Source organism: Corvus cornix, chromosome 1A (assembly GCF_000738735.6).
Source record: "Corvus cornix cornix isolate S_Up_H32 chromosome 1A, ASM73873v5, whole genome shotgun sequence".
Lineage (NCBI taxonomy): Eukaryota > Metazoa > Chordata > Aves > Passeriformes > Corvidae > Corvus > Corvus cornix.
In genome coordinates this window covers 56,224,641-56,252,168 of record NC_047057.1, presented here as the reverse complement: position 1 = coordinate 56,252,168, position 27,528 = coordinate 56,224,641, and the positions used below count along the sequence as shown (strand labels likewise).

Here is a 27,528-nt window from a genome sequence, read left to right as displayed (position 1 = left end):
ATTCCTGGAAGTACCACAGAAAGTGGAGAAAGGAGAAGTAGCACTTCTCACAAAAGAGCAAAATTGTAGAAGTTGCTGCTCAAAAGAAATCATTGTATTTTGGTTTTTGCTAAAGACACTGTTCTTACCAAACCTCATCAAATGCAGCAGTGGTGTTGGGTAACTAAGAACAGTGACTTACCTAGTGATGGCATCAATGCTGTGGCATGACCTGCATTTCGGGTAGCAGGAGCTCTCACTGGAGACCCTGGCAGGCAGCTGGGCACATTTCCATCAGGATTTTTGTCCCTTGGGTGAGTGCTGGCCTGTCACCTCCCGGGTGGTTCCCCACGAGGAGGCCAAGCGCCAGCTCGCACCCATGTTTACTGCAAGGTCCAAGCTTGGGCTTTCCCTTCTTTTGCTGCAGACCCATTGGATGTCCTTCAGCTCCTGACCCAGGCTTTCCCTCCTGATTCTCTTCTGCTCACACATGTCTTCTCTCTCTGATTTCCCAGCCGCTGGGCCAGCCGCAGCACCACCACGCAGCGCAGGAAGGACCGCCTGCGGCAGCACTCGGAGCACATCGGGCTGGACAACGACATGAGGGAGGTGGGTGGCCTCATCTGAGGGCAGCACAGGCTGTGATCCAGGAGGTGGAGGTTTGGACAACAATGTGCTTATTGCTTGGGGCAGTTTTGTGGCTACTGTAAGGTTTCATTGGGTCTCTGTGGCCATTTAGATGCTGCTCTGCTTGTCACAGATGTTCTACAGCTTCAAAGCACACAACATAAATAAAGTGCTTTTATTATATGGGAACAAGACAGCCCCATTGTCATCAGGAAAATGACTTATTTGCTGATTTAGACCCTGGCCGTGTTACTGCATGCAGACAGCAGAGCCCTGGCAGTGCAGCTGCCAAACTCTGGCCAGGGTGGAAGTCTCTGGAAAAGTCAAGTCCTTGAGTAAATGTCAGCCCTGTAGAAGCAAATGAGGCAGGATTCTTCCTTTTTTTTTTTTAAAGGAACTTTTTTCCTTTCTCTTACGTTGATTTCTGACATGCGTATGCCTGTTTGAAAGGTTAAGACTTTGGGGCCTTTTTATGCCTAGAGCTTGGAAACTCCCATGCATCTTGTAAATGTCAGTCACATACGTCCGTTTCTTTCCCATCTTTTCAGTTCCTCATCCTTCATTAAATATTTTCTGCCACGTTTTTCCATTGATGTCCATATGCTTCTTTTGTATGTCACTAGCAAAAATATAACACTCCTGCTGTTTTGTGGTAAAACTCACTGAATAAGGTTGGTCAGTGTTGCAGTTTGCCCTCCAAAAGAACCTGAGTGGATGAGAGGACTCTTCAACCATAACTTTGAATGATGTTTCATGGAAACACAGCAAAACAGCACTTGTACATGTTTGTTGCTATTTTTGCTAACATGGCTTTGCAAGTATATTTTAAACAGTGCCTTGTGTGTGTATATCTCAGCAGAGCCCTTTCAGTACTTTGTCATGTATTTACTTTCTTCTTTTTTTGGCTGTGGATCATATGCATGCTTCTTTTGCTTTGTCTCCTCTTTCTTTCTGGCTGTTCTGCCATTGGGGCATCTGCCTCCTCTTAGCCATCGGAGGAGCTTTTGCTTCGTCAGAACTCAATGGCCTTCTGGGAGTGGGATCAGGGACCACCCCCTCCTGCACGGCCTCCTAAAAAATCCTTCTCTGAATGCTGCCTGGTATGTTTTAGTTTTTCTTGTTGAAAGCTGCTTTTGAGATGTTGTTAGCATGAGGAACCTCTGTCCTCGCTGTGCCTCAAACCTCCCCGTTCTTGTAGAGTATGAGCACGTCCCTATAGCGCTTGGAAGTGTGGTTATAATCGGAAAAGTAGCTGGAAAGGAGCTTCCACACCAGCTCCCTGGAAAGCACAATGGCTCCAAGGCTAAAAGACAACAATTTTGTTTTGCTTTGGATTGGTTTTTTTTCCATGTTTCCCACCTGGAAATTCAGTTTAGGGTGTCAAATCCCAAAAGCATTGCTTTCTGACTGTTGGATCATTGCTTCCCAGTGTGCAAGAGGGTTGTAGTGCGTGGATGCTGATGAACAGGCAGAGGGCAATCAACTGATTCTCTCAGCCCACCCTTATTCTTCTCTGGAACCTTAGAGTTAATATTTTTTTTAAATTTTAATATAATAAGAAGATATACAATGAATAAAGCAAGGTTATCTATGTTTTATACTCTTCAGACTATAACCACACTTTTTATCCCTTCACATTTAAAAAGAAAGATTAGTTTTTCTAGTTTTATATTCCCTGTATTACTTTATCACTGGTTTTGCTGTTAATTTTTGCACTCAGATGGAAGTCACTTGTGAGGTTGCTTGCTGAACAACACACTTTTGTCGTCTGTAACTTTTTTCTTTTATTCCCACCTGTAGTTTTTGAACTGTTCTAAAATCCTTACAGTATTGGTGAAACTGTAGTTACCTAACTGAAAACTTCAGTGGAGCACAGCTTTTCATGGCAGAACCTTACATTCTTATCTGACTTGTTGGAGTGATGCTAAGTGATTCTTGTCCAAATTTCTGTGTTGAGAAAATCCAGTTGTGTCAGAAAAGCTGTACGAGGCATTGCAATTAACTTCAGTATGCTTAGATTTTGGTTTTGCTTTTCCCGATCTACTGGAAGGTGTCCATGCCCATGGCAGAAAGGTTGGAACTATGTGATCTTTAAGGTCCCTTCCAACCCAAACCATTCTATGATTCTATGGAATAAATTTTTTGCCCAGACAGAAAGCTCTGAGGATGCAGCAGCCATAGTGACCTCTCAGTTCCCCAGAAAACCCAGCCAGCAGCAGCAAGAATTCCCTGGAGGGATGTGATCTGCTCCTTCCAGGAAAGAGCCGTCATTGTCACATATCATCCCCCAGAGAGGCATCATTAGCCACACAAAAGCCCACTGTGGAAAGAGAGCATTCCCACACCAGGCTATGAGCGCTGCGTTTCAAGGCTTTCATTTGGCACCATTCTATTACCTTGCTCTTTTTAAGAAGCAGTTACAAATAATGCTTGAACAACATTTTGATAGTCCCAGCCAACTTTTTGGCCTTGCTCAGCATGTAGCTCTCTCACTGATGTTGGTGTCAGAGGTCACTTGCTGATTGGTTTGTGGGTTTTGCCTTAACAAAAAAAAAAAAAAACCAAAAAGAAAAAACAAGTCCCCAAAAATCAAATCAAAGCAAAAAATACCCTACCTCTGAAGACAAGGAAGTGGAATAGGAATGTTTAAAAGTCTTCAAAAGTCTTCTATTATAGCTTGGGGTTTTTTTAACAAGTATGTTGATTTTTGTCCATACTTAACAGTTACCATAGTAAAAACATGAATGAGCCCACTTGTCATCTCTGTTTAAAATGAGGTTCAGTTGTAATCAAGAAGTTAATTGAGAATAAGATCAAGTCTCATTTTTCCCACATAAACTATGTAGATGTAAAGTAATGGAAGAAATCTTTCTCCTTCACTGTGTCTATTTCTGCTTCTTGTAATTTATTTTCAAAGGATTTTTTTTTCTATTTGTGTATAGTCTGGTCACAAATTAGACAATTCTTTTAATTTATTTTTTTTTTAAGTGAGAATCAAATAACAGTGGAAAGAACTTTTCTTGGTGTTTTGACTTTATTGCTGAATGAAGGTATTACACTTTATGCACTTGTGCCTAACTTCATGCTAGTGACTAACAGCACAGTTTACTGGCTAATATTGACTGATTCTTTACCACTCAGGAAAATACCTTGCTTTTTCTGTTGTCAAAAGGGATCAATCCATTTCTCCAGCCTGACACCTAAACATCAGACAAATAAAGATTTTGTTTCTAGATTAACACTAGCTCATTTGTTTTCACCACCTTGCTTGCCTAGGAGTAGAATGAGGCGAGTCACTCTGACCTGTACTATCTAAAATTATTCTCTTTATTTTTCAGAAATACATGCAGGAGGCAAGGAGTTTAGGAAAAAATTTAAGGCAGCCCAAACTGTCAGACCTCTCTCCAGCTGTGATTGCACAGACCAACTGGAAATTTGTGGAAGGGTTGCTGAAGGAATGTCGCATGAAGGTAGGTCATCCCCTGTGTGCTGTCCCCTTGATTGCAGTGAGCTTAAATAGCACCTGCAGATGTTCTCCTGGTTCACAGCTGGAATGGCACTGTTCTGTTGGAATACCTGGGTATTGCAGGGTGGATATCCCTGTAGTGTTTTTCAACAGCTAGAAGAGAAGGGAACGTGTTGTCGCTCTTCTGTTTACACAGTTGAAGTTGATGGAAGGAGTAGAAAGGACCGGAAGGAGAACCAGCATGATCAGACATCTTCTGGAGGATTTCCTTTAATTGTTCATATTTACACATAGCCTAAACAGAATGGCCTGGAGATCCTTGGTCAAAAGGGAAGAATTCAGCACATGTGGCTTGTGCATGATGTTTATGCAGAGCAAATGAAGTATAACAATTCCTAATATTAAAGAAGCTTTTATAGCCATGGACGTGCAGCTTCTTTGTGTCTGTTGCAGTTGGTGGTATACTGCTTTACCTGAGTGTTTAATGGTTGTAACAAGAATTAAAACAGAAGCTGAGGAAGACTGGAGATGTATTCTGTACTCTGCTTGGTAGTAAATCAACAGCGTAGAAATAGGACAATAGAAAAAGGGTATAGAAATAGGACAGGTGGCACAGGCTCCCCAGGGAAGTGGTCACAGCACCAAGTCTGCCAGAGTTCAAGAAGCGTTTGGACAATGCTCTCAGACACACGGTGTGACTCTTGGGGCTGTCCTGTGCAGGCACAGGAGCTGGACTTGGTCTTTGTGGGTCCTTTCCAGCTCTGGGTATTCTATGATTCAAAGTAATCAAGCAAACATTTTTAATATAATTATATTTGTTAATTTACAATCTCTGCAAATAGATTTGAAGTTTCTCTCTATTAGCAATGGTCTCTAGATTAAGTATGTGTAAGTAAACTCAGCTGTAAATTCTGTCCCTTGTTGGATAACATTCTTAGAAGCTGTTGGGATTTTTTTTTAATAGACTAAACGCATGTTGGTAGAGAAAATGGGCCATGAAGCAGTTGAGCTGGGACATGGAGAAGCCAATATAACGGGTCTGGAGGAAAATACACTGATTGCCAGTCTCTGTGATCTTCTAGAAAGAATCTGGAGCCATGGTCTGCAGGTCAAGCAGGTTGGTAGCTTGAAACTTGGGACTCTGTGTGTGCAGTACTCTAGCAAATACTGAATGCCATCTCTGCTTTTTAAGCTGCTACTCAATGGTGTAACTCCAAGATAAAGCAGGAGGTGTCTTTGGGATCAGTGTCCCTGTGTCATATTTTGTGAAGGTTTGAGGAGTTTCGGGTGTTTGGGGTTTTATTGGGGGAGATTGTTTGGAGCTTTTCCCCTCTGGAAATTGCAGTGCTGTTGTCAAGTACGTATTTGGTTTATTCCCTTTCAATCTTCACAAGGGAAACCCAGAGGACAAAGGAGGACAAAGAAAAAAGGTGGGCAGTGTGACTGCTAGGTCAGTGGGATGGTCCTCTCTCTTCCTGAGGTTTCATGGCCCAAGAGAGAAGGATTGGTTTTCACTACTGAACATTTTACCCATTCAAATGCCATACCATTATTCTGCCATGTTTACTGGCCATTATTGGTTATTTTTTTGCCTGGTTTATTTAAAGGTATGTACTACATATTCCATTTTCAGGGGAAATCTGCTTTGTGGTCCCATTTGCTTCAGTACCAGGAGAGAGAAGAGAAGCAAGAGCACAGTGCAGAATCCCCAGGTGAGTACTTGGCAGGTAACTCCGTGAAGAGTCCATCACAGCAAATGAACTCAGCCATGGGAGGAACAGTGCAACCACATGAAACCCGTGCAGGATTTTCAGTGTATTTCCTTGCTAATACCACATTTACGTTCTGAGACTTGTCATAATCATTGTGGGGATGTCTTGATGTCTGGACAAAGTAGATTGAAATCACTGGAGGCGATGGCACATAGTTTCCCTCCTTGTCTGGAAAATCGCTTGATGTATGTTCACTACCTTCATTCCCTTTTAATGAGCACTGAGTGAGGTATAAGAAGCAGTTGTCTCCACAAGAGATGATTTCTGAAGAAGCTGGAAGTGTGGAGCTGGGAAGAAGACAGCTGACATTTTTCTTTCAGTGAGCATAATCTGTCTCTCAAATCCCAATATTAATAACTCCATGTTCAGTAAATCTTTATACTGGTGGGTGGTACAGTTCAGAAATTCTGTAATTAATCTCTGTCCATCAGTCTAGGTACTCAATTTGTGCTTTGGCTTGGCCTCTTACAGTCACTAAATGACTTTAGTGTTTTAAGAGAGGTTTTTTGATAACCTTGAGATCTCCCTGCCCCGTGGCAGGGGTATTGTAGTAAAACTCTGAACTTCAGTGGGTCATATTTCAAGGACTCTCCAGTTTGGATCCTACAGATGGGAACTCGTATGATCAGTCCTCAAAGAGGCATTTATGGACAAACAAGTCTCTCCCATGAAAGGACTTTTTAATAAGCTTCAGTGAGTAATGCACTAAACAATCTGGCTGGCAGGCACAAATTCCTGAGAGAAAAATGTGTCACCACAAAGTGGTTTGTGCAGAACAGAGCACAGAAATGCATGGCATTCTTTGCATTGAATATGTTACTGTAGCTTAATTTTATTTGAGTTGTTCTCAATTGTGATCTTTCCATAGAAACTTCTGCTAATAAAATTCATTGCTGTACAGATTTAAGTTAAGGTATTTCACATACAAAAAAGGAAGCTAAATCTCCAAGTTCCGTGCTGGATTAAGAAAGGAATAGGTGATATGTTCAGAATTTTCATTTTGTCTACTTCACCGTTTCCAGGATAGAGTTAATGACAGTGCACAGAAACAGTGCAGTTACCAGCCACTTAAGATTATTTTCAGCTGTATGTAAAATAAATGCATTGCAGACTGTTACTGTAGTGTTGTATTAACTTTGTGTATTTTCTCCGCTGTAGTTGGTGGTGGAACAGAAAGACGAAAGTCTGATACAGGAATTACTCTGCCTACATTGAGAGTTTCCCTGATACAAGATATGAGGTATGCAATTTGGCTCTAAAGCGTTAATTGTGGGTTTAATTGTGTAGCATAAGGTAAAGTCCTCACTGGCTTTGGGTCTGCAAAGGCTTAGGAGAATTCAACCTTCTCTTCAGCCCACATTTAAATCTACAGCGTGTTGCCTTTCTGTTTTGAAAAACTTTTTTTGTGTGTTCACTTGATCTGTTTTAGCTAACAGAGAATGAAAACCACACATATGTTACTGGGACTTCTGTTTTCCCAGGGGTGTTCTTCCAGTAATAAAGCCAACTTCTACAAATAACAGCAGATATGTTAAATTCCTTGGTATTTTCAGTTTGTTTCTTTTCATCCATTTTTTAATTACTGACCCAGCAAGTACAGTTTATAGGCAGAGCAAAGGGACATAAAAACCTGTTTGCAATGCTTGAGCAATATTCTTTCTTTTTAACTAGCATTTCATGGCAGATAGTAATAGATGTACAAGTTCAGAAATTAAATCAGACCTAGAATTCGGGTAAGTTTAAAGTTGGGATGTGAAGTTGGGCAGGTTCTCTGCAGTAGACCACAGCCTGGCTCTGGAGACCTTTTCAAGCAGTGTTTGTTTGGAATCAGAAGGATTAGAGAGTCAGAAGAGGTGGAGGTTGGTGTGGCAGCAGCAGGGGGAAGTTCTTCAGGGCATCTCCTTGATCAAGCCACTGCCAGGTCAGGCCACTGTTTTGACACTTGTCTTGCCAGGGCTAAGGATAGCAGTGGGATAAACATGCCATGCAAAGAGAGAAGGAGTAATGTAGTAATGCTCATCTGTAAAGGGCTGAGAGCAATTGCTGGCAATTTAATGTGTGAGACAACATGAGTACTGTTTCTTGTAATACCACATCCTTCTTAGACCTAAAAATATGGCAAAAAAAAAAAATCTTATGGTAAAAATAAGATTAATTGTCGTTAGTTCACAAAACCCTGATTACAGTGATGTGGTTTTTACTATTTGTGTTGATAGATCAGTCAGATTTTTCAGGGGGAAAAAAATTCACTCTACTTCCCACCTGCAGTGTGCAACCTTTTAGTTTGATGCTATGTAGTTTGAGTCTTTTGTTCTGATTTCAAAGAACATGACATGCCATGTAAGGCTAAAACAACATGCAACAGAGGGAGAGAGAATACATACAGTGTAATTAGGGGTGCAGTGCCAAGAGGTCATTTTGAGCATGTGTCTGCCATTTTAGCATCCCTCTCATGGGATGTGGCAGCTATCTCCTTAATTCAGTCCTGGGAGACTGACAGGCATGCAGAGGGTCAGTCTGAGGGAAGGATGAAGGAGGATGTGGAGCGGAAACTCCAGTGCTGGGAGGGGAGTGCTGACAGAGGAGGCTGTGTGTGCTCACTGCTGCGTGCATGGGTTCTGTCTTCCATGAGCTTCCACTGGAGTAATGAAAGCCCAGCACGGATCTGAGCTCTCTTCTTTGAATCACAAAAGTCTTTCTTACTACTCTTCAGAGAAAAAGTTCAGAAGCAGAACATTACCTTTTGTAGTATCTTGGGTATTCATGATTGTCCACAAACATGTCTGGTCATAGAAAATGCTGGGCAGATGGTGAGTTGAATCTGTCATCTGTAATCTCGTGGCACACTTTCTCCTGCTTGGAAGGAATGCTGCCTAATATTTGTTTGCACACAGAGACCCGGGCTGAAGTTGAAGGATGGGTAATTGTTAAATTGTGGGGCTTGTGGTGCTGACTGAACTAATGGCTGGAGGATTAAGCATTGCCTTAAGCAGGGCTTGTTTCTGATGGCTCATGCAAGGTTATGTAAACAACTTAAAAGTAGGACTGAGTCACAGTCATGCTCTGAATGTGCCCTGAGCCTGTGCTACAGGTACTGTGGTGTGTCCTCTGCCCCCCTAAAAGCCTGGCATCACAGATGTGGTAAGGAAGATGCTCGGGGTGTTTATTTTGGTTTTGTGCGTGGAATCTCAATGGCACAAGCCAGTCTGGGGGTATGCCCTCCAGCCTGTCCCCTGGCAAGGATCTGCATCATCTCTCCCACCCCTCTTCCAGCTACAGCCTACTTCCAGCGTGGCCTCACCCTTCAGGCATTGCTGAGCATCCAACCCAACCAGTCAAGATCAAGGCCTCCCCAAAACCTTTGGTCCAGCTGGATTCAAGTTTCTGATCCTCACCCTTTGGGCAAGCTCTTCCTTACTATCAGCACTTGCTCTCATGCCCATGTCGTGCCTCCCTCCTGCAGGAGCTTGCAGTGGAGGCTGTGAGCTGGGCACTGGGCCCACAGCAGTGATGCTTAACCTGCTGTGTTCAAAAAGAAGGCTGAGCAAAGACCTGCTGCCTCCCTGCCATGAGCTATAGGCACATCCCTGACTGTGCTGGGATGGGAGCGTGCACAGCATCCTCAGGGCACGGCGATGCTGAGTGGCTGTAGCCTCTGCTGTCAGCACAGCTGTTTGCAGAGGGTTTGTCTTGCCTTACCCACAGGCTTTCATTTGACAGGGCAAATAGATTTTTCTTTATTACTAATGGGATTAAAAGCAAGTCCAAACCAGGGGAGTTGCATCGAAATGGCTGTTCAGTGCTCTGACAAGAAGAATTTGCTGTGCTGTGGTGAGCATACGGTGCTTACACTGAGGTCACTGATAAAAATAGAGCTGTTCTGACTCTCACAACTGACAGTGAAATAAATTTGGGTTCCTGCATGCTCTATTCTGTTACACTCTGCTTTTGCTGACACCAAGACTGATTACTGAATCTTTGTAATATCTCTGGCAAGCTGCATGGTTGCAGATCTTTATTTTTCCCAAATGCACAATTAATGCTAATCTAGTCTGAACCAGAAACAGGTAATGAAGAGGCACAGAGCGTGCATGGAATGAGGTTGAGTCCATCTGTACTTGAATCTTCTCACAGTGAAATAACATATTCTGTTCAGTGTTTCATACTAGATGTAATTCAAGCTGAGCATTCGGGGCAGGGGGGGGAAGGGGAGGGAGATGATAGTCTGTGCTTTGATCTTCCCATCTCAAAAGACTTGAAATGTCTGAGGAGAGTGTCTCAACATGATGTAGTTGAGTGTAGCGTGCATCCTGTTTCTCAAGGACTGCAGGGTCACGTGTCCAGCTCTCTGCTGGAAGGTCTAGTGCTGGCTGCCATGCTCTGAGCCAGGAAGGGCTTTCCCATGCCAGGAGCAAGGCTTCAGCCTTGCAGGTCAGCCTGGCACAGAGCAGTGCTGCTGGGCTGTGTATGCTCCTCATTTGTGCAGAGCAAATTCATATTTCTGGACAGCTCTAAGTTGTGCTTTGCAAATTTGACCTAAAGGTCCTGGACCTGCTCCGTTAGAAGCTCTGTAAACAAGAGGGTAGTTTTCTCAAATAATGCAGGGACTAAATATAACACAAAGCACACGCGTGGGTGTAACAGATGGGGGAAAGCACGAGACAGTGAGACTATAGTAGTCAATGTAAAAAGCATCAGTCACAGCACTTCCTTTGGAGTAAATATTGCCACATTCCCCAACACTCAGCAATGCGTGGAGGGCTGTCAAGGAAGTTGCAGGAGTCGGACAGTAAATCGCAGCTGGGACTAGTTCAGACTTCTGCTGATGGTACTTCGAGCCTGCCATGGAGGTTTGGAGGGTTGAATTGCCTGTGCATTTAACATGCAGAGTGCATGAAAATTAAGAAATTGTAGTCTTTTCTTTCCCTTACTGGAAACTGTTACTCATTTTTCTGGTGTATTTAACGAAGTGGGGAGTTTTTGGAAGCAGCTTCACCCTGCCATGGCAGTTCTCCTCCTCTTCTAAAACTCCCTGTGCTCTAAAACTAGAGTTTCTGGCATTCTCCAAACTGAAATGTGGGAAGTTTAAAAAGGAAAAGCAAAACTGTAGCAGAAAGCCCCTATGGAACAGTTCTGCTTTCCTGCAGATGAAACATATGGAGGGCTGTTCAAATTACCACTTACAGGAAAGCCTCTTATATCCCTAAAAATGGGATTCTGCTTGCAGCTTCCTGTTGCTGTTTTTGCCTCAGCAGTCTTCCTTTTCTCAGATGTGCCATTGCTGATGCCTGTGAGGGGTTTGTTAGAGCCTTCAGAGCCAGTGTGATTGGGAGAAACTCTCAGGATATGTGTTTGTTCTCTGCCCTCCCAGAGGGGAGCAGTTTGAGGTGGCAGCTGAGATGTAACTGGGTCTCACAAGGTGGCTGCTTTAAGCACTAGCAGTGTCCATGCGAACATCTACCCCTGGCAGTGCAGGGGTAAGCAGGTTTACCCCTCCTCACCTTGGCCAGGCAAACACAGAGCAGCTCCTATGGCCTGCCATGCCCAGGAAAAGCTGCAACATGTCCTCATGCCAGCCTGGGGCTGCCAGGGATCTCATTCCCACAGTGCAGGGTTCTGGAGGGCCCTGCTGGGGATCTCTCTAGAAATTATGTCAGAAGACATTTTCCAGTTCACCTGCTGCATCATCACACTGGATGTTGCCATTTGAAGCATGTAGAATTTTTATGATTCATCTATTTATTTTCTTCCCCACACATTTCAGGCATGTTCAGAACATGAGTGAGATAAAGACTGATGTGGGGCGAGCCCGTGCCTGGATAAGACTTTCTCTGGAGAAGAAGCTTTTGTCTCAGCACCTGAAGCAGCTGCTTTCCAACCAGGCACTTGCAAAGTAAGCCAGCTCTTTTCTTCAAATCTTCACTTTCACATTGTGAAGCGGTGTCTTAAGGTGCTGCTACTTGGGGTGCAGCCAGGCACCCCGTTTGGGTACTATGGTTTCCAGCTAGAAGGGATTGAAGGGCAGCAGGTAAATGGGAGAACTGACTGTGCCCACCCAGCAGGGCAAAACTGTACTCATTTGCATGGAATACGCTTCACAAATTTCAGGAAGGAGGCATCAGTTCTTGGTTAGATCCCTGCACTGATCCAAGCCACACTGCAGCCCTACGATCCTTGAAGTGACAGAGTGGTGGGAGGACTCCAACTGCTGCTTGGTGCCTTCTGCTGAGTTTTCTCTGTCACAGTAGGGAGCAGAACTAAGATGAGGTTATTACACGAGACCATTCCACAGTGGGAGGTTATGGGGAAGAAAGGAGGTTGCTGTATGTTAGTTCAGATCTGCTGCTGTGAGTAGTGTTAGTTTTTTATCTGTGCTTTGCAGCAAACCCCAAACTGAGATGAGCTCAGTAGCCTTGCTATGGGAGCGTGGAGCAAAGAGTGCTCTGTAAAACACGTGCAGCACATTTACATGCCCTCGGTGGGTTCCTAGCAGCTTCTGTTACTGGGGAATCATACCTCCCATTAAGAGCCCCTCTTCATTTGGTGTTTTGAGATTCAAGCACCTTTTAAAGATACATGGTGCTTTTTCAACAGCAACAACAAAAATGCCATTTACTTGTTTCTCCCAGGAAGCTTTACAAGCGTTACGCTTTCCTGCGCTGTGAAGAAGAACGGGAACAGTTTCTGTATCACCTGCTCTCACTCAATGCTGTGGATTACTTCTGCTTCACAAGCGTCTTCACTACAATCAGTGAGTTGGAGAATCAATTTTTTTCCCTCTGATTAAAAATTCGTTGCTGTCATGATTTGTAAGAGATGATGTTGCTGGTGCCTGAGTAGCTGAGCCCTTATCTGGAAGCCTTGGTTGTTGCTGCAGGCTCAGGGGTGCTGGGTGTTGCTCTGGGAAACCAGCTGGAGAGCCAAGGTTGTGTGGGAGTGCTCTGGATAAGAGCATTGCACAAAGGAAGGTAATCAGCAGAGAGTGCTGCTCTCTGTACAGTTTCTTTCATCTTCCCTCCCAGACAAGTCCTCTATCTCCTAATGCTTCTTTCTGGCCTTCATTAAGTGTGCATCCAAACAGCCTGCTCTCTTCAGACTGAGGAGATGGAAGATTGGGGGATTAAATACTTTGTGCTCCTCGGTGTATTTTAAATGTATTTTTGTCTCTTCTTAAATGCCAGAAAGATTCCCTTTGTCACCCTCTCTTGTAAGGAGGAGAGCAGAGATTTGATTGATACCTGAGAATGCATCTTTGTCTCTCCAGTACTGGGCAATGCAAAAAAGCAGGATCCCAAGAGATGACCTAATTATTTGGATTCACCTGGGCAGCCCTTATTTTTAAATTCCCTGCCTGTTCAGAGTGAAGTGAAGCAAGTTTTACATGGCTGTCAAAACAGGCACTCATTCTACTTTTTCTCCTTTTAAAGTAATAAATCCCTTCAGAACTAGTGCAGTGCATTCATCCTTGATTACCTATTTCTGTGGGGCATCCAGCTTGACAGCTTCCTCCTGTAGGACAAGTGCTTGGAATTTGAGGGTATTGTTTTGAGTGCTTGGAATTTGAGGGTATTGTTTTGGGTGCAGTATGATTGGATGGCACACAAAAGTAAAAGAAGCTGGCTTAGCTTCCCCAGTCAAAAAGGCAGCTTGTGAAACATAAGGGGAGAGAGAGTCTTGCAGTGCTAGAGGTGCAGTGTCAGAGTCAAATCCAAATTGGGGTGGGTGGCAGTCCTTGTCTTAAGCATGTACGGGTGGTACAGATTTAAAAGCAGAAGCATAAGAGAATAAGAACAGGAATAGGAAGAAGAATAAACAGGGGGATGTCCACAGAGACACACCATACTTGAGACTTCGGCTGTGGTGTCACCAGCCTGCCAGCCATTTCCTATTGCAGCCTTTCAGTACTTGAAGGGGGCCGATACGAAAGATGGGAACAAACATTTTATCATTTACCTGTTGCAGTAGGACAAGAGGTGATGGTTTTAAACTAAAAGAGGGTCAATTTAGGTTAGATACAAGGAAGAAGTTTTTTACATTTTGCATAGTGAGACCCTGGCACAGGTTGCCCAGAGAAGTTGTGGACTCCCCATCCCTGGGAGTGTTCAAGGTCAGGTTGGACGGGGCTGTGAGCAGTCTGGCCTGGTCGAAGATGTCCCTGCTCGCTGCAGGGGGTTGGACTAGACGTCCTCTAAAGGTGCCTTCCAAACCAGAGTGTTCAGTGATCGTGCCACTCCTTTCCCCGTGGCCTGCCGTGTGCCCCATCCTCCCGCAGGCGGGTGCGTCCCGTTCGGCGGGGCTGCGGAGCGGTCCCGGCTGTGCCGCGGGGCTGCAGCTCCACCGTGCGGCACCGCTGCCCTTCACCCCCGCCCACAGCGGGAGCGGGCTCCTGCCTGGCTTCTGAGACGTGGAACGAGAGCTTGCCTTCAAGGGAAAGGCGTGGTTTGCCAGAAATTGCGTTTACTGTAAAGGGGGAAAAAAAATAAATAGATCAAGACTAATGTGCTTCCCCCTCTGCCTGTTCTCAGTGATCCCTTACAGGTCAGTGATAATTCCTATCAAAAAACTAAGCAATGCAATAACCACATCAAACCCGTGGATATGTGTGTCAGGAGAACTGGGAGATAGTGGCGTCATGCAGATTCCTAAAAACCACCTAGAAATGACGTTTGAGGTGAGTATGTGCTCTTCACATTTTCCTTTCAGTTTGAAACGTGCTTCCAAATAAATATTAATTTGTTAAGGGGTTATTAAGAGCACAGCATTTCAGATTCTGTCCTGATTTTCGACGTCACTGTAGGTTCAAATATGTACAGGAAAACAGCCTGCCCCTCCTGTGTGAGATGAAGGTTTCCTGTGAGCACACACCACTTTTAACCACAGGCATCACTGCTGTCCCTGTCCAGCCCAGGATTCCTCATCTTGCAGATCTATTTCCATGTCTCATTCCCTTCCACACCTTCTTGCCTAATTTTCCATTTCAGTGCTCATTTCCAACTCCTCATCTCCCTTCCAAGTTTCTTTTCCCTTCTTTCGCTCTGTTTATCTAGTACCACCCAAGTCCCTTTTGACCTCTGAACAGTCCCAGATTTCTTCTCAGCCCCTTGTCTGGCATTGCTCTTCAACTTCCCAGCCTCAGGTGCTGTCCCTGGCACACTGGGAGCTGCCATCCCCACCGGGCTCTCTCCTCCAGGCTTGCTGGGGTTTTCTCTTTGCTTTCCCCTCTGCTTTCCCACCCATCAATTACAGGTTGGCTCAATGCCATGCCAAAGCAGCTGGTAGCGGGAATTGCAGGGAAAAGCCCCATCAAGCTCCTCTAGCTCCAGGCTGTACCATATCCATTAAAGAGTGATTTTGTAGGAAAATCTGCTACTGAAATTAGGGTTGTATCCACTGAGCATATGCAGACTGATCTTCAACAACAATAGCAAAAAAAAGCCTCTTGCCAAATATAGGTCAATTTTGACATAGAGAGGATATTTCTGAGATAAATGCCCACGTCTCATTCAGATATTACTATTTTGTAGAAAAGATCTGCAGGCTTCTAACAGGCAAAATGACATATTTAGATATTTCTAAGGACCATATTGATGCTGTTCTGGATTATTCCTTTGGCGGAAACTTTCCTAAAATATCGACTTGGGTAGCCACCCACTACTGAAAATGTCAGCCCAAGCTGCTTGTTTGGCAGCCTCAGAAGCAGTGAAAACCAAGGTCTTTCAAGGGAAGCGTTTAGGTGACGTTAACAGATGTTGTTGCCAGCCCCACCTACAATTACATATTGCACTGGAATTCACAGTGCCTTGTTTTCCTTCTTCTGTGTCTTTGTGATGCTGCGTCTCATGTTAGAGATTTTTGTTTGGCCCAACAATCAAAGCAAATCAATCTTTGAAAATAAGAAAGGATGTAGGGTCTGCTGCATAGTGTAGAGTGAGTCAGCTGAAGGTCAGTATGCTCCAAATGCATTTTTGAGAAGCTGTTTGTATTGAAGATCTATTTCTTTTGCAAAAGTATGCATTTTTATCACCTTAGCTCAGAAATGTGTAATTAATACTTCTCAGAAGGATTCAGAGTGCACCCAACAAAGAACGTAATCTCTTCACAAGCTTTTAATAGTTTTATTTCTTTTCTCCTGTCTTAATTATGCTGCTTTTCAAAATGCTCTGCATGTTTGGTCGAAAATACTTACTCTATAAATAAAAGAAAACTGAATAAAAGCCTGTATTTGAGACCATATGTGTGTGTGTGGTGGGGGTGTGTGTTGTCTGTTCTTTTTTAAATGAAGCAAAAACTGTTACTCATTTCAGTGCCAGAACTTGGGGAAGCTGACGACCGTTCAGATTGGCCATGACAACTCAGGGCTACTGGCCAAGTGGCTGGTTGATTGTGTCATGGTCAGGAATGAAATAACAGGACACACGTACAAGTAAGCAACAAGTTTTAATTCTCCTTGTCTGAAATTCTTGTTCAATTTAGAGAAAGCAAGAAAGCATTCACCTTCTCCTTCACTCTGATTGGGGCTGACTGGGGTCCCTGGTAGGGTTGGGTTGGTCTCCCCCATCCCCGCTTCTCTCATTTCAGAAGCCTTGGTGGAAGTCACATAATCTGATAAATATTAAATGAGATTTGAGTGCAGGATTTTCTTTGCATCTATCTGTCTGAGACAGGACAGACAGTATGGATACTTTTGAAGTGATTCATATGTTTGTGTCTAATAATTAAATCTCTTGATTTAAAGTAGTGTGGTAAAATTGTGCACAAATTAACTCTTTAAAACCCAAGAGCTGAAAGGGTGGTCTAGGGGAAATATTAAGAAAATAAAAGGTTTTGATGATATCTTAATCTTCTATTGAGTACATAGGTCTCTGTCAAAATGATCTCCTAACTCATCATTGGTTTTACAAAACGTGGCTTAGCAGACTTAATTTTTTTAAAAATGTGAACTTGGAAGACTGTAATTCAGAGAGGTGAGCTCCAGATCTCAGAGTTGGCCACAGTGTATAGGGGGAAAGTAGGATTACATGGGATACAGTGACTGGGGATATGAACATGTGCATGGATTTTATTAGGGCTGTGTATGGGATCCAAAAGCACAGCAGTAAAATGTGAGGTGAGGTTTGAATATGAGGAGATGTCACAGCCTCAGCTGGGGGGAACTCTGTGGGGATTTGGTTGTTCATCATCACAACGTGCTTAAAGGGTGAATATCAGTTGTGGTTGCAAGTGAAAAACAACTTGGTAGAAAAAAATGTGTGGACCATGAAATATGTGTGTGACCCAAACTTTGCCTATTTCCCTGTTTCTAAGGACGATCAGTTGTGGTGCAGGGGCTCCTCCTGCACCAAAGAGTTCTGCTTTGTGAGAATTTTCTCGGAGCTAAGTATTCCCTGCCTGTGGGCAGTGTTTATGGGGTGCCAGCTGTCCCCCAGCTTTGAGATCAGGCTGCACTGTGTGTGTGGCTGAGCTGTGCTTGTCCTGGGCGCGCTGCAGGTTCCCCTGTGGGCGGTGGCTGGGAAAAGGCGTTGACGATGGCAGTTTGGAGCGAATACTCATTGGAGAGCTGGTGTCCTCCACATCTGACGAGGAGCTGGGAAAGCAGTGCCGCACCCCGCCCCAGCAGAAATCTCCTACGGTGACTCGGCGGCTGAGCATCACTTCCCTCACAGGGAAGAACACCAGTAAGTCCTTGCCTTCCTCCCCAGGGTCACAGAGAAGGGGGCAGCTGCCAACTGCTGGGAGAAAAAAAAAGCTGCTGTGAACAGGAGGGTTCATCCTGAAGCAAGGCTTGGTGCAGAGCAGCAGCTGCAAGCTGATGAGCTTTTCCTGCCTTCCCTGGTTGGTGTTTGCTCTGTGACATACACGTTGCCTCTTTCAATGTCCCCTTTTGACTGTTGAGAGATAATAATCTCTTTCTTTGGAGCATGGAGATATGAGATGAGGGAGGAGGAGGCAGCAGAATTTGCAGTAGCTGATGCTGCTCAGCCTCCCAGCTTACTTTGCAGTCTGTGGGAAGACAGGCCTTTCTCAGGGCAGCTCAGAACTTGATGTGGCTGCTGTGAACTGCCTTATGGCAGAGCTTATCTCTGGAGGGACCTTTGTGCACATCAACCTCACATCCCTAAAATTAGCTTTTATGAGTAACTGCACTTGGCTGCAACAGGACACGGGACTGTGAGGGTCACAGGAGGCATTCTCTGCTAAAGCACGGAGATGGGACAGTGTAGATCCTGTTCATACATCTGTCCAGCTCCTGTAAAATTAGAGGACATGACTGCTGAAATGTCAAGCAAGGAAAGATTAGCCTCCAGGAGTAATACAGCATTTAAAACCAACCACTTCAGCTAGTCTGCTCTCCATCATTTCACAGAGCCTAATGCGGGGCAGATCCAAGAGGGAATTGGGGAAGCCGTGAACAATATTGTGAAACACTTTCACAAGCCAGAGAAAGAGGTAATTCCTACTTTTCATTACTTGCCTGTATATTTTTATAAACAGAAATGACACTGAAGTACCAGTAGATGTACTACCTTTAGATCTGAAGTTTCTGCCATCCAAACAAGGCAAGTTGTACTTACCTACTCTCCCTTACCCACAGAGAGGGAGCCTTACCATTCTGCTGTGTGGAGAAAACGGTCTGGTTGCAGCACTGGAGCAGGTCTTCCACCATGGATTCAAATCAGCTCGCATTTTTCATAAGAATGTCTTCATCTGGGATTTCATAGGTAAGCTGGTATGTGATCTGGAGGAGAAAGCTTAGGGCAAAATGACTCCTCACACGCAGACCTTGGATTCTCATCAGCTAGGGTGCCATTTCTCCTGCCAAGCACCTGCTCCAGGTTGCTTAAAGTCAATGAGAAACCCGATGGAAGACAAGAATTACTAAACTCTGTGTAAGAGAAGAGTGTGAGTCTGTGTAGAAATTTAAGAGTTTGCAGTTCAAACAGCTGCTTTCCTGAGAGAAAGAAGATGGGCTGGAGTAGAAGAGCGATCAGTGTTAGAGGGAGAGCTGGGAAAGGGCAGGAAGTGAAAGGTTTGGATTTTTAGTTGTTTATGAGAACTCTCCTAATCACTGCACTGGTCTTCTGGTGATCCTTACCTGCAGGCCTATGTAGGGGTAATTTAAGATGTTCTTTCTCCCTTAGAACAGGCTTGCAGGCTGAGATGCTTAGCCTGAGGGTAAATGCTTACTCAGAAAAAGTGAGAAACCAAGGCTGATGGTATCACTTAGAGTGAAACCATTGAGAGGTGCTCTGGTGCAGCTCCTTGGTATTACCTGTGTTAGACATCAGCCAGACTGACCAATGCTATGCCATGTTAAAGGTGGAAGTGGTCACCTACCTATGGCCTTCAGAATCAGGAATCCATAGATAAGCTGTGGAATAGCTCTGAACAGGTGTTTTAAGGATTCCCTTGTGTGATTCTGTGTCACAATGAAGTGCTTCTGCTCACTGGGTTCTGATGTTCTCCCTACCACAGAGAAAGCTGTTGCTTATTTTGAAACCAGTGATCAGATTGGAGACAACGAGGAGGCCTTTTTGCTTCAGAGATCTTCGTGCAAAACCTTCTGTCATTATGTGAATGCCATCAATACAGCTCCAAGGAACATTGGAAAGGATGGCAAATTCCAAATCCTGGTTTGCCTGGGGACAAGGTACTGAACTGCTCTTCATTATGTGTCCTCTGGCATTAGACTAGAAGAATATTTTCCCACCGTTGTTATTACCTTTAGTTTTCCATTTTAGGACATCTTACACCTATCTTTTATCCAATGCCTATCTTAGGCTGCTTTAGTACTACATCAAGAGTTGGAGCAAAGAAGCACTAATAATACATGGCTAGTGTCTAAACTGCTAAAAATGTTTTGAGCTTTTTTGTAACTGTTAGCTTGACAGTCATGTGTATGAAATCTGTCTTGAAATGCTATTTTTGATTAAGTACTGACTTCAGGAATGTAGAGTTCCTTTTCAGGAGCTGGTGAATTTCTAAATTCTCATTCAGTTGCCTGTGAAAATGGGATGTCTGTTATAATTTTGACAGAACTGTTCTAGATGAACTTTTCTTTCCTAATAGGGCGTTTTCTTTCTTGCACTTGGGGAGGGGCAGGAGGGTGGAGCTTAGTTGTATTTTGGAGGGTAGAAATTGGTATGTCTAGAAATAAGTACCATTTTTGTCTTGTCTGTCTGGATACTTGGAAAACCAGTTGGAAAACAGTCTGTCAGATTTTCCTCAAGTTTTATTTTCCCTATTCCTGATCTGAAAATGTTGCTGAATTTTTACAAATGTCCAATTCTGCTAGTATCTTTCAATTCTCATTTCTACAGTAGGTAGTATTTTACTAACCAAATCAAGGGTTGCGATTACACAGGAAACTTGTACGTGCAAACAACACGCTAAAAGGGGCTGCATGTTTAGGGTCGTGTTCTTGGAGAAGAATTCCAGTGTGAGATCTGTTGTACTTGGTGCTAAAACAATGCCTGTCCTGCCCTTTTCAGGGACCACTTGCTGCCTCAGTGGATCCCGCTGCTGGCAGAGTGCCCGCCCATCACGAGGATGTACGAGGAGAACGCTCTCCTCCGGGACCGCATGACTGTCAACTCCCTTATCCGAGTCCTACAGACATTGCAAGATTTCAACATCATCCTAGAAGGATCACTCATTAAAGGAGTGGATGTTTAGCATGGCTTTGCTGAGAACTTCATTACTCCTTTCCCAAACAAGCAAACCACAATTGGAGACCTGTCAGGACTTGAATGCCACGGTAGTGCACCACTGTAAGGCAAAGCTGCTGGTGGAAGCAGGATTGGGAAGCCCAGATGGGGACTGGCCTCTAAAGCTGCAGAATGCTAAGATGCAGTATTGTAGTTTATTTGAAACAGAAATTTAGTACAAAAAATAGAGTATTTTCATGTGTTAGATGTGTGTAAATACGCTATCTTCTTTAAGAAATTATATTACTCTAAGAAATTTTTCTTAGACTGAATGTTCTTGTTCTGACTATGAGTAGCTTAAAGCAGGGGAGGGTCTTGGGGGAGGGAGGGAAGGACCAAGGTGGGAAGGGATGCCGCTACTTGCTTGTGAGGAAGAAGCCAATCAATGTGTAAATACAGTGCAAACTCAGCAGGGCTTTTTTCAGGTATTGCAAATTAATACAGCAAATATCCTTATGTAGCCATTGTGATCGTGTCACTCTTGGAAACGCTGTAAGCATATGCTGGTTACCCTACTGTACATGGTCTCTCTTAGTTTGTTGTTCGTTTGAAGACTCACCTTCCCACGCAGGGAAGTCGTGAGTCGTCTTTTTTTTTCTGTAAGGTCTTTTGTGTCACTCCTGTTGATCTCCAAAAGGGGAAACAAGTGTTGGAATGCTTAAAACACTGGAGGAGAGGACTGCTGTCAGCCTTAGAGCCTGAGAGTATGAGACACCTGTGGAAGCTTTGCTGCTACAGCCTGAGATGGGGACTCAACTCAGTCTGTCCCTTCCCTGTCTAGATGTTCTCATGATTCACCCTCACCCTCAGCCAGTTTGTGTTGTGGATGACCATTTTTTTTTCCATGGTGAGGAATTTGGTTTATACCAAATTCTTGCTGTACTTGAGAAGAATCATTGCTGTAGAGCCACAAACACTGCTGTTGCTGTGCTACTGAACTGTATCAGCTGGCTTTGAAATGCTGACAGGTTTTGAGTCTTCCTTTATCCTGAAGAATGAGTGTTCCTAGGGGGAGTACAGGATCTTGGATTACTTTTTTTTTTTTTTCTTGTTATCCAGCTACAAAAAGAAAAGGAATTAAGCAAAAGGAGGAAGAAAGACTAATTTCACATTGGTGTTTTGAGACTTCTCTCTTACACTCTTTCCAGTTCATGTGTTACTAATACACTGCATATATAGAGATACGGTGAGGAACTGGGAGCCACTGTATGATACAAATTTAACAAGAGGTTATGTCAGAATCACCTCGTGAATACCATGCAGCAGACACAGAGTGTGTTTTCCATTCTTGTGGATGGGAGTTGGAAGGATCTGAGAACATAGGTAGCTTCACCTGGTTTTGATTTTTGGAAGTTAGTTTAAATGTAGGTTTTTGTTTTCACTTGTTTATTCCCTGTGATCTTGGGCATTTGGTCAGTGGATTCTTTGGATGTCTCACTGTCAGCTGAGGCTTGGGAAAGGCCCCCTGGTACTGTGTGTTGCCTTGCACTGTGTTCTCAAGTGGCATTAGGAGGGGCTTGGCAATGGTGGACAGTGGCAGGTCTTGGCATAGTGTGCATGTGGTGGAAAGAGGGATGGGAGATGAGGAAAAGGAAAGAGGATGAAAATTAGGGTTTGCTTTCTCACCTGCCTTTTGTTAAGCTTCTCTGTTTTCCTGTGGTCATTCTGCTGCCCAGTTCTTAGAACGTCCCTCACTTCAGTGTCAAAGCTTCACGTCATACTCCCAGCCAGAAGAAAACTCCTCGTGGAACTTTGTTTCATTGGAGAGTTTTATGTTATAGAAGTCTTTTTGTTTCTAAGAAAGCAGTAAAATAACACTGTCAAGGAGCCTTTGACTTTAATGGGGGTTCCAGTTTTCAGTAACCATTCTTTCCTCCTGGGCTTGTGCTTCCTTAAACTGACCAAACTCATCCCAAATACTGTAGGCAGCACTGCCATGTCACTGCTGTGGGTGTGAGTAACTAATGTAAAGGCTGTGAATGGTGTCTTGAGTTAGTAGCCAGAGCCCACGGATGTGTGACATCTCTCTTACGTTTCCAGAAATGTGAAATTTGGGGTGTTAGGATTTTCTGTGTAGCCAGGCATGTCTGCTTAAAGTCAGCAGACAATGCATGACAGCCCTTCAGCAGCAATTGAAAATGTGTCCCTGTACTTAATTCTATCAATGAATTATACATTTAGCACCAGAAACCATGTGGCAGCATTATTTGGTAATGACTGCTTAGGATGTTTTGATTTCTATTACAACTCAGGCCTTTCATGTCTAATGACTGCTATACAGGATTTTTTCACGCCCAACCCAGAGTCTAAGTGACTTTCATTTTACTGAAATAACCACCTCTTTAGTCCTTGGATTTCTTCACAGCATCATCTGCATTTGCTGGCTGGATGCTTCCCAAAGTACACTGCTGCAGACTTCTCCAAAGGCTACGTATGACTGGAGCAGTCCTAGCATTCATCTGACATGACAAGGGTTAAGTGCAAGCAGGATAAAGTAGAAATGTAGGCACCTCTAAAGGTTATTCATTTAAAAGAATAAACCACACACAGAGAAAAAAGGCAATAACTACATTAAGTCTTTCTTAAGTTAATAGAAGTCAAAACCTGAGAATTTTTAAAATTCAAATCAGGGCCTTTCCCCATTTCAGACTACATTAAGAAACCTTTAGCACTTAACACAACTTCACGTCAGCTTTTTCAGCAAGTGTTGACTTGTTTGGTTTTGTCAGGTTTCACATCATATTAATAATAATACAGTAAAAATTATGTATGTTTCATCTTTCCTTGTAGGCAATAAACTACTCCAAGATATGTTGAAAGGGGCACAGCTGAGTGCCTCAGTTTCCTAGAGGAGTAGTTACTTGACAGCCTTGGGAGAACAGTTCTTCATAGTGAATTTTTATTCTGCCATGTATGATTTTTTTTTAGTGGACTACTTTTGTTTATTGGAAACTGAGAGGTTTTTTCTGTAAGGTTTTCAGAAATCATTCTACCCACTAGAATGGTGAGAAACCCATCAGGATTCTTCTAAGCTAACACAGTTTTTACTTCAGTGTTAAAGCACCTTCTTTGGTTGAGAAAGGGAATATTGGAAAAGACCAAAGCTCTCTGGTATCTGCTTTTTAAAAGAACAAAAAAATCCTATCCAATGCCCATCTGCAGATGTCTGAGTTTGCATAGTCCTGTTCTACTAACAGCCAGCATGGTAACTTGAGGGAGTCAGAGAATCAGATGCCTCACTATGTACAAAATGTGTATTTATAATTCTCTGAAATAAATGAAATTGTACTGTTTAGTGAAAAACCTACTCATGTTTATTCCAAGTTGGTTTGTGTAATGAGCTTATCATTGTTCAAAAATGTGTTTTTAGGGTAGTTCCGCAGCAGCGTATTTGAGAAAATTCCTCCTTTCAATCAAATGAAGGTGCTCATCGTGAGGGGAAATATTGTGTGTTACACTTGAAATGTACAAATGTGCCCTGTATAGCTTAAAATGATCCCTAAATGTCTCCATTAAGTATATTTTGTCCTTACATTATTACTAACGGAATAAGAACTGGATTATTTTCAAGATGACATTAGTAAAAGTATTGTTCTATCGAGCACTTTAACATACACACCACAAACCGACATGGGTTTTTCAGGTTTTGAAGTACATTGAAATACAGCTTTTCATGCTATGTCCTTTACAAATAAAACTGTGAGAATAATGGTTGGTGTCACTTTCTCCTTGCAGAGGAATCAAGAGATTCGGGTCTCAAGCCGAGGAGCTGATCTGAGCCTGGAGGGAACAAATTGGACAGAATGATCCAGCTGGTGCTGACTGGTATTGGGAACTTGCTGGAGCAAAGCTGGGGAAAAGGCGGTGTGAGGGCCTGTTCCCAAAACCAGCCCTTCTGCCTCCCCTGACACAAAGGGGAGGCAGAGACCATGCTGAGCATGAGCAGCTCTTTATTCCAAGGCTTAGGTGGAAAATGTGGCTGATTACAGGGAAGAAATGGGATCACAGTGAAGCTGAGCTCTGACCGGGGTAGCGTTGGCTAGGCAACCTGGATTGCTTTGCCCTTGGCATCTGGGAGAGCGGGGAGAAGGAGGATGGGATTAACTTGTAGCAAAGAGTCTCATTCCTCTCTTGAGATGAGTTGCTCTGATATTAGAACTCAGGGTTAAGATGCTGGAATGAAGCTCATGCTCTCCAGTCTGTCAGGTAGCACGTTGTGGAAGAAGAAAGGTTGATGGACAAGAGAGAGATGGATGCCTGCCACAAAAAAACGTTAAAAAAAAAGAAAAAGAAAAAAGATTGTGAAATGCCCCCTCTTCTAAGTTGGACTGGATTTTCAGAAATTTCCCCCATGTCCCTCCCAGCTTTGGGTATGCTGGAATTGGCAGAAACAGGAGAATTTTTGGAAACTTTGACAGTTTGAAGTGCAGAGCCCTGCATGTGTGTGTGTGCACAGTGTGTGTGAGGCGGGGCATGCCTGCTCATTCATTTTAACTCTCTGTTTGGAAGAGGCAGAGGATCTCAAGAGAGGACTGAAAGTCTCAGAGCTTGGGCCATGTATGTGGGCATCCTGAAATACATTGTGTGATGATATTGGTGCTTACCAATATTACAGCATCCCATAAATGTGAATAAAATCCATAGAGCTGCTTATTGTCAAATGTCAGTGGCTGGGGTGTCTGTACCTGTGCACCTCCTGACTAAATGTGTGTAAATCAGAGATAGTGAGGTCTGACATCCTAAAGGCAGTTTGTACTTGAAGTAGGGCAGAACTAAGCTTGTCCAGGTGAGCAAGTGCAGATAACTTCCTCTCCACTGTGCTGTCATTGATGCAGTCTGGGAGCACTGCAGTGTTTTCTGCAGAGGAGGAATAGAAGAAAACTTTCTGAGAAAACTTGCATGGGTAGGAGTTGAAATAGCTCATCAACCTAGTTTGTTCCTTTCCAACATTTCAGGTAAGCTCATTCAATGAAAAAAAATATGCTCAGGTTATGAATGAAACTGCTTCCCTGGCTGTCACACCAGCAGCTCAGAGGCTGAGGCTCCTGTCACTGCAGTCAGGGAGCATTTCATTGCCAACACTCCTAATTTCTCTCCTGCTATTCCATCAGCCATGTATCAAAAGCTGTTTTGAGCCCAGCACAGGGTGGGAAGGGAATGGGAAAATTCCTGTACGGGTCTGCTATCTTGTGGCTGGTTATGGTAAGCTCTCTGCTGAAGCCACTGCAGAGCTGATTTGTCAGTGGGGAGCTGTGGTTCTGCAGGAAGCCTTGACACTTCACAGGGCCCATCTGCATTCCCTGCAGACCTCACAGGGCATCTCAGATCCTCTGAATGAACTTCTGTCAGAATGCGACCAGGCAAATTATTTTCTCCTTGGACCAAACCCACCTTTGTCTTGAGGGGAGGGAGAGAAAAGCCGTAAGAGGAAACACAGCCAACCCCCCCAGTCCTTACCCACAGCATATTTCTCATGCTGAAAAGGAGCTCACTGCTGTGTAACCTAATGACTACCTTGTTACCATTCAATAATGGGTTCAGTGGGGTCCATAAATGTAAAATAATTGTGGTTTACTTAAGAGAGCCTCAGATGTTCACACCAGTCGCTGAGTAACAGAGTAATCTGTAAGATGTTGCAGTGGTTGTCCAGGACTCGTGCACCTCACTCATCTTGCGCAAGGGGTAAATGTAGGAGATAGACAACACTTACGATTCTCTCTGTGGAAAATAACTGTTCTTTGCCCAGTATGGTCCTTTTAGTTTTATATGGCCCCTTCCCTGTGTCCATTGACTTTCAGTCACTGGCCAGAGCAGCTAGCTGAAATGGGTGAATTGTGGCCAGTTCACCCAGTTTTGGGTGCTCAGCCCTGCTGCAGGATGAGGTGCTAAAGAAGTGAATGTGGTGAATGAACAATTGAGTTGGACTTGCAGAGTGCATGTGGCATGACTGTGCAGCAGAAGTAATTCCCAAGGAGCTCAAATGCTTATCAGAGAGCATCTTTTTCTCAGCAAGAGGCAGGCATGGAGAATGCAAGAGATGTCCTCATCTCCACACAGTACATTCAGTGGCAGATTTTCCCCTGCTCCTATGGGCAGCCTAAACAGGTTTAGGCCAACAAGCCTAAACTAAAATGGAATTAAACTCAACAGCAGCCAGATGTTGGGTTTGGTGCTCTGCAAACCTTGCATTGTCCTGCTTTTGGCGAGAGCTTTCCACAAAGGCTGGTGTTAGCCTAGGAAAGCCATTTCCCTTACCCTGCCCCTGCAGCCAGTGGGAAGAGATGGGCTCCTTCAGTAGGCCTTGCAAGGAGAAACCTCACTTGGCTGCTTTTAATTATGCCTAAAGAAGTCCAACAGAGGCAGCTTGCCCTTGGAGGCTAAGCAAGCATTAATCTTTATCAATATTCCCACCAGCAATGTCCTCCCATGCAGAATTCTTTCCTTCAAAGGCACCCAAGTGATATATTGTGATATATTTACACATCAAAAAATAAACAGTTTACAAGAATAAAATCTAAAGGTGATGGACTCAGTTATTTTTTACAATCTATTGATAGTTTAGATACGAAGAAAAATTCCTTCTTCTTCTTACAGAGGCATACAATAAAGACCAGAAAAGGTGGCTTCAATTTCCCCCAAGAGCTTTAAGCAATTTGCTTGTGTCATATCCCATCTTGCAGGTAGGGAGCTGATGTACAGAGTGGGGGGGCTTTGCTGCAGCCAGTTCTGCCTCACCAAGGAAGGTTGTTCAGCCTTGGGGTCAGTAACTGCTCCTCCAGCATCCACTGGTGTGTGACTGAGAGCTGCTTTCCAGTGCTGCTGTGGCAGAAGTGCCCTGAGGTCTCATCTGTGATTAAGTGCAGTTTAAAGGCATTGGTGAAACCTGTTGATTTGTGGCGTTCTGGGCTTGCAAGTCTGTCAGCTGTGTGTGGTTGGAGAGTTTTGCAATTGTCCAGACAGAAGAACAGGCTTTCTCCCT

At 43.9% G+C, this 27,528-nt stretch overlaps 1 protein-coding gene across 4 annotated transcripts in view; it reads left to right on the top strand.

Moving 5' to 3' along the window:
• Positions 1-24,260, top strand: part of DENND5B (DENN domain containing 5B) — a 104,899-nt gene extending 80,639 nt beyond the window's left edge. For 2 of the 4 annotated variants that reach the window (XM_039570751.1, XM_039570750.1), the window contains 15 exons: positions 495-588; positions 1,596-1,706; positions 3,945-4,076; positions 5,037-5,189; positions 5,706-5,784; positions 7,003-7,084; positions 11,609-11,737; positions 12,474-12,595; positions 14,370-14,515; positions 16,149-16,267; positions 17,332-17,519; positions 18,209-18,291; positions 18,437-18,563; positions 19,318-19,492; positions 20,334-24,260. In XM_039570751.1, the coding sequence (XP_039426685.1) occupies positions 495-588; positions 1,596-1,706; positions 3,945-4,076; positions 5,037-5,189; positions 5,706-5,784; positions 7,003-7,084; positions 11,609-11,737; positions 12,474-12,595; positions 14,370-14,515; positions 16,149-16,267; positions 17,332-17,519; positions 18,209-18,291; positions 18,437-18,563; positions 19,318-19,492; positions 20,334-20,517 (1,924 nt within the window). In that variant the 3' untranslated portion in view covers positions 20,518-24,260. The remainder of the gene's footprint in view (positions 1-494; positions 589-1,595; positions 1,707-3,944; positions 4,077-5,036; positions 5,190-5,705; positions 5,785-7,002; positions 7,085-11,608; positions 11,738-12,473; positions 12,596-14,369; positions 14,516-16,148; positions 16,268-17,331; positions 17,520-18,208; positions 18,292-18,436; positions 18,564-19,317; positions 19,493-20,333) is intronic. The other 2 variants (XM_039570754.1, XM_039570752.1) reach the window with 1 other exon arrangement.
• The last annotated feature ends 3,268 nt before the right edge of the window (positions 24,261-27,528 follow it).